The 6,510-nt window shown below is 36.5% G+C and overlaps 1 protein-coding gene across 1 annotated transcript; it reads right to left on the minus strand.

The window, feature by feature from the left end:
* Positions 1-3,353: 3,353 nt before the first annotated feature.
* LOC133791092 (expansin-A6) lies at positions 3,354-5,937 on the minus strand. The gene is made up of 3 exons (XM_062228984.1): positions 5,688-5,937; positions 5,238-5,556; positions 3,354-4,168 (listed from the first exon to the last, which is right to left on the minus strand). Exons 1-3 carry the CDS (start codon positions 5,833-5,835, stop codon positions 3,859-3,861), a joined length of 777 nt encoding a protein of 258 aa, XP_062084968.1. The 5' UTR covers positions 5,836-5,937; the 3' UTR covers positions 3,354-3,858.
* Between the last annotated feature and the right edge of the window lie 573 nt (positions 5,938-6,510).

Consider the following 6,510-nt stretch of genomic DNA (forward strand, 5'->3'; position numbering starts at 1 on the left):
TAGACTTAAGTTATATAAAACAAATAAAAGAAAGGAACTGTTTAGAAACCTTGAGAAACCGACTCATACTCTCCTAAGAACTGAAGTTAGTTTTTGCTCTCCTTTCTCTTACACTCTCTAAGGTGGAATTCAAGAGGAAACCTAAAGGAATTACCAAGGAATTGAAGGGATTTCAACTGGGATGCTTTAGGAGCTTGAAGCTTTGAGATTGAGGATCAAAATTCTGGGATTAAGCTCAGCAAGGTAAGCTCTAAACATTAAAGTCTAGTCTTTAACTTTCAGCTGGTTCTAGAGGATTGCATGTAGCTAAGCTTGCTTAATCTTTGGGTGTTTTAGCTAAGTTTTGGAGTATACTTTGATGAGGTTTTGATGTTGTTTCTGTGCTGGAGTAATTATGTTGAATATCTAGGAGTCTTAGCTTGGTTTTGGTGGTAATTAGCTTGAAGAAGGGATGAAAAAACTGATGGAAAATCTGGGTTCGTCGTATGGAGCCGCGCCCCTAGGAGGGGTGTGACGCGGCCCGCATGCGCACGCAGCCATGGGAGGCTGAGAAAATTCGAGCGCGCCGCGGCCGGCGTGGTGGTCAGTGGAGAGCTAGCCTCTGTTTTGAGGCTAGCCGCGGCTCTAGAAGGTGGGGGCCGCGGCCCTTAGTGTCAGTGAGGATTTTAATGATATTTTTGACTTGGGAACTTAAAGGGTAAGGCTCGGGATGGATTTTATCATTAAGATTGATAGAATTCAAGATCCCGGAGGTTGGGGTTATGGTTTGAGGTTATTTGTTGGGTTGGAATTTGATGGTCGGATATTGTTATGTGTTGTGACTAAGATTTCGGCGAGGCTCACATTAGTGGACTGTGCTCGAGGCATCGATGTTCAGGAAGCTCGGAACTCAGGTAAGAAAACCCCTGTATCCATAGAGCTTGTGTGCAGGGCTGAGCCCGATATATTGAATAGGAATGACATGCAGGGCCAAGCCCTATATACTAGAATTGCAGAGCATGGCTCTTTATCTGTTTATGCTTGAATTCTGTGCTTGTTGCTATATCGTGTTTGATATTATATGTGTGATCGGAAAGAGCCGAGAACGGTGTAGACCGGGAACGACGTGGGGCCGGGAACGGCGTCAAGCACGATGAGTGCAAGGCCGAGAACGGCAAGAGGCTGGGAGCGGCGTAGAGCACGTGGGGTGCGAGTTGTCAGGGCGAGTCCCTAACAGGATACCTGAGATATCCTTACGGCGTGGTCCGCGAACCCAGGGCTTGGTAAACGCCTGGGACGGCTAGGCCGTATATGTTTAGCCATTGGTGGCCTGTCTATATGTGTTTGATTCGTGTAATGCATATGTTATCTGTTATGGGTTTTCTTGCTAGGCTTCGGCTCACAGATGCTCTGTGGTGCAGGTAAGGGTAAAGAGAAGATCAACCAACCATGAGCATGGCTGGCGTGAGGCGGCGTGTACATGTCCGGCCAGCCTGGCTGTCATAGCTAGGGGATTTTGGGAGATGTTTGTAAATGAACTTAGATTTTGTCGTTTAGTTGACTCTGATCAGTTTTGTGTTGTAAATATTTTCTAATCTATATTTTGGGATGCCAAGTGTAAACTTTTATGATTAGTTGTAAAAAAACTACTTACTCTAATGTTTTCTTTTTAATTATGGCTTAGTTACATGTTTTGAGTTAAAACCTCGACTGAGCTGAAAGCGTGATTTTAAACACACTTAGTAACGGCTCTAAGGCAGTAGGGCGTTACATTATTGGGAAAAATTATTTCCCTACAAATATATTACAAACTCACGAAGACACTGTGTGAATTTTCAAATAATAATTGCATATGCTTGTTAGAGCACTCCCAATGGATGCTCTACTCCATCCTTTAAAATACATTTCCAAAACACACATTTTTCTATTTTACCTCTAAGTTTTACATTATACCATACATCAGCTTCTCTATATATTTCTCTACATCATTTAAATATTATATCTTTAAGCATATTTTATTAATTAAAATAAAATAAAATAATTGAAAAAGGAAAAAGAAATAATAAATATATATACTAAATGGGAGAGAGAAAGCTTATAAAGAAAAATAATAATATTAAAATATTATATAAAGGATATGTAAATGTTATGTAAATGTAGATATTGATTAATTGAATTTTGTGCATAGCTATTATAAATTTATGTATAAATGAACTGATAAAAGATGTTTTTGTGAGTTTTAGTTAAATATTATAGAGAAAGTGTATTACAAATATATATCATCAAAACATATTTTTTTTTATAATTTACTTCAAATTTTTACATTATACCATACATCAGTTTTTCTATTTTTTTTTTCTACATTATTTAAATATTATATTTTTAAAAAATATTTTATTTATTTTAATAAATAAAATAATTAAATATAATAGTATCACACTCATATATATATACAAAAGTTTATAAAAAAATAATAAAATATTTATAACTTCATGAATAGTATTTCATTACATATAGAGAAATACTATTAATTTAGGTAAAAAAATATAAGTTTACATCACCTATTGGAAGACTATTTAAAAAAAAATTCTCTATATTATAAAGAATTAAACATTTTAATTCCTCCATTGAAAAGTGCTCTTAGTATTCACAAATCTTCATATTGTCTTGGAGCAAAAAAAAACAATGTCTATGTTTATATCAAATTACTTGAAGTTGTTTCCTTAAAAAAAAAATCTTAAAATTTGTACCGAGCAAATTTTATCAATCTATATTCTAGATTGTGTCTGCCTCCTTTTGGTTTGCCAGGAAACTTCCCTCAGCTCAATATACTCTTTCAGTGAAAATGAACTCTCGTAGCTCTACTTTAGGAACCCCATGTAGTTACAACTTCAACTAAGCTAGAGATTTTACTGGACGAAGCTGCACAAGAAAAACAAAGGAATCTAGTGGAATTGGAGCATTTAAGAACATTCTTGGAAGTTTCCTACAAAAACATAGATGACATTCCTTATCCAAGATTCCATAATGATTCTTGAAAGTTGAAACCATAACCGAAAGTGAGGTTTTTTTTTTCCAATCGCTTTCTCTTCTAACTGGGTCACTTTAGGTTAAAAATAATATAAAAATAAGAAGGGCGGGTCTCTTTTTCTTTTATCAAACGAAAACTCCATATCATCCTTGTCTCTCATTCATCGTCAACCTTCTGGTGTCGTGCTTCAAAACCAGAGGGTATTTGTACATTACATCTGAAAATTTCATATGGGAATTTTATTCTGTAATCTGTTAAGATTTTTCAATTTGTGCATGGTAACAAAACTTTTCATCTATAGCTCAAATTTGATACGTGATAACTCTCATTTTATCACAACAGATGAAACAAAAGCAAACCAAAATATGACATTCCAAAAGTCATCCTTTTACAGAGTGAAACTTACTACAATACACTTTTTCTCGACATATATATATATATATACCATATCATATACTAAAATTTCACTGGTATACTTATACAGGCTGCGGGCTTGCAGACCTTTTTGGTGCAGCCGCTTCAAACCTACCCTAAAATCCCTTCACTGTTTTCACTATTAAAAAACAGTGACACTCACCTCAATCCCACCAATCAATTTGTTAAAAACAAGGCTTCTCACACTTAGTCAAACCCTCTCCATAGTTCTAACTTTAACATTCTCCAACACCCTCAGTCAGATCAATAGGTTCTTAGTTTTGCGGATTAAAAAAAAAAAAAAAAAGGGGGAAAGTACATACTTTCTTCTGGAGCCAAAGAAAGGGTTAAAAAAGAAAAAATTATAAAAGTAATAATAACATTATGGCGGGAAGTCTTCAAAATGGTTGTGTTTGTGTGTTGTTGTTGACTGGTCAAACTCTGAAGTTCTTGCCTGTGAAAGTTTGACCGAACTGCCAATTGGCTGGAGCGATGTTCCACGAGGTGGAGCTGCGTCTGTCACTGGCTCTCACTCTAAACGACAGTGATTGGCCGACCAAAACGGCGTTTGACTGCCAGTTTTGACCCCAGTTACGGCTCATGGTCATCCAACCAGTCTTTGCTCCTTTAACGCTAACCTTCACGATATCCCCTGCACCCGCGACGTTGGAGATCAAAACCAAGTTGAAGTAACGGAAACCGTTAATGGTGAACCTGATCCCTCCGTGCTTCCGGCATGGCACTCTGCGTTAATTAAATTAAAAGGTCAGGGCAGTTTCGTAATTATATAGGAACCGAGTGAGGTGATGTTAGCGTGCGACTCGCCCCTGGATTTAGGCCTTGGGAAATATAAATTAGAAAAAAGGCCAATTGCAGCTTCGATCGGTGAGTTTAGGACATTTGGTGACTCTGTTTTGTTTCTTCTTGGGTTAAGTGTTTGATTTTTTTCTTGGGTCAAACTCAATCTTAATAAAATTATTAGTCAGAACGTAGGGAAGTACTAATCCTCCACAATAATCTAATACAACTCTAAACGAATTTTCTAAATAATAAAAGATTTTTGTTAAAGATTGTAAGCTAGGCCCTTGGAAAGTGACAATGACATGTCTCAAATTTTAACAAGGAGTGGTGCCTAGCAGTAAGTAACAAAAAAAGAGTGGCCAAAGAATTTTGGCAGATGCAATAGGAACATGCACATCCAATTGTATGATATAGTCTAATCTTTTTCGATATATTCTTTTGGTTTGTTTGTGTTTGGGACAAGAACGGGTAAAAACAAAAACCCGAAATTGACCCGATAGAATCCAATGACTCAAAGTGGGATACAAATAAACCGTTTTAACTAACAACAAATATACATCTCAAAAATCTGCCACAAAAAAATATATATCTAAAAAATAAAAATTGTAGTAGATTTGGGATGACGCCATGGACACCCGAAATCTATTATTTCATTAAAGATTATACCAAACTGTGTTCTGACTTAAAGCAATATCACTAGTTAAACCACATCCAACCCATAGGAACATGGATCTGATCTGAGCATTCTGACCCACCAGATAAATAAATACAGTGGGGCCAACAATAATAAAAGAACTACAATTGTTATTTTCTTTCCATTTTATTGGACTAAAACTAATTATTATTTTTAAATAAAATAAGGTTAATTGGGCATTATGGGGTCACTATTGGTTAAATGGTTAGTTGGAGCTTTATGATCTCCATTCCAAAAGCGGAAACATATTTTTGGATAATTTGTAATTAATTATCAAAAACTAAAAGCAGAAAAACAGAGTGGGTTTATGGTGATTACCTTCGGAAGGATACTGGAACAATTCCAGCTCTGTACTCGGCGATCTTGAGGAACATAGGCATGGCAAGGTCGAAATGAGGGCGAGGAGGGTTGCACCATCCGCCATTGTCGTTGGGCAGAGCATAGTTAGGTGGGCAGAAGTTAGTAGCAGTAATGAAGATAGAAGGGCTTCCGGCATGACACCAGTGTGGGTCATTGGCACACTTGATCTCAAAACAGGCACCACAGCTCAGCCCATTGTTGAACAGAGCAGTGCTCAACGCGGCTGTGTTCACCCCGTAACCTTGGCTGTACAGGTTTCCATATCCACAAGCTCCACCTGTAAAAATAAAAAACAAAAACAAACCCAGTTCGAGTTATCAGATACTATGAAATGGGGTTTCGCCAAATCTAGTAATTATCTTCACAATGTTGTAAAAAATATGAAATGTGGGTATGTACGTAACGTACCCATGGTTCCAGAGGCATCAGAACCTCCATAGAAGGTAGCATGAGCTGATTCCCATGAACCTCCGGAGTAAACACCTGGGAGTCTAGCTTCTGCTAGAGTCAACATTAGTGAGATTAGAGACACAATCACAGCTCTTAGAACCGCCATTGTTGTACCTTTTCTTTCCTTACCTAACTCCTCTGGTTTTTTAACTAGAAAACAAAATAATAAAAAGAACAGAGGAATGGAAGATAATGCGATTGAGGATGAGGGGTTCAGGAAGAGGATGTTGCTCTACTTAAGGAGAGGAAAGCTTAGCTAAGAGAGGGTAAATTTGTAATTTCATAAAAATAAGTTTTAATTTTTTTGTGAAATAAAAACTTATTTAGTGGGGCGTGAGAGAGAGAGAGCCAATTTCGAGTTTGGCGCGTTTTTTGCACCCTCTTATTTGTAATTTATTTTCTTATAAGAATTAGTACGGATAATAACGAGGGGTCCACTAAATATAGTCTTGTTATTTCCAAATTAATTGGAGACTCTGTTTGGTACGCTCCTAGGGCGAGTGTTAAAACATTTCTTGTTCTTTTATTTCATCTAATTAAACTTAATTTACATATATTTCTTTTATAAAAAAAACCTACTTTATATATATATTTTTATTTTTGTAGGTAGCCCAAATTTTCTTTGTTACATACACACAACACTCGTTCTGGTCTTGGATTTTTTGAAGGGAAGGTACATGCACATGATTTTCCCTATGTAACCGCACCTTCAAAAGAATATTTTTTTTAAGTAATATGGAAAAGAAAAGAAAAGAAGAAGAAGAGGAGAGATTCAGACAAA

The sequence above is a fragment of the Humulus lupulus genome, chromosome 7, assembly GCF_963169125.1.
Source record: "Humulus lupulus chromosome 7, drHumLupu1.1, whole genome shotgun sequence".
Classification (NCBI taxonomy): Eukaryota; Viridiplantae; Streptophyta; class Magnoliopsida; order Rosales; family Cannabaceae; genus Humulus; species Humulus lupulus.

Excerpts from the sequence above, each read along its gene's own strand:
- LOC133791092 (XM_062228984.1), bottom strand. The coding sequence starts at position 5,835 with ATGGCGGTTCTAAGAGCTGTGATTGTGTCTCTAATCTCACTAATGTTG. Across the intron at positions 5,557-5,687 it reads TGATGCCTCTGGAACCATGG|GTGGAGCTTGTGGATATGGA; the intron begins GTACGTTACGTA and ends TTATTTTTACAG. Across the intron at positions 4,169-5,237 it reads GTTCCAGTATCCTTCCGAAG|AGTGCCATGCCGGAAGCACG; the intron begins GTAATCACCATA and ends TAATTAACGCAG.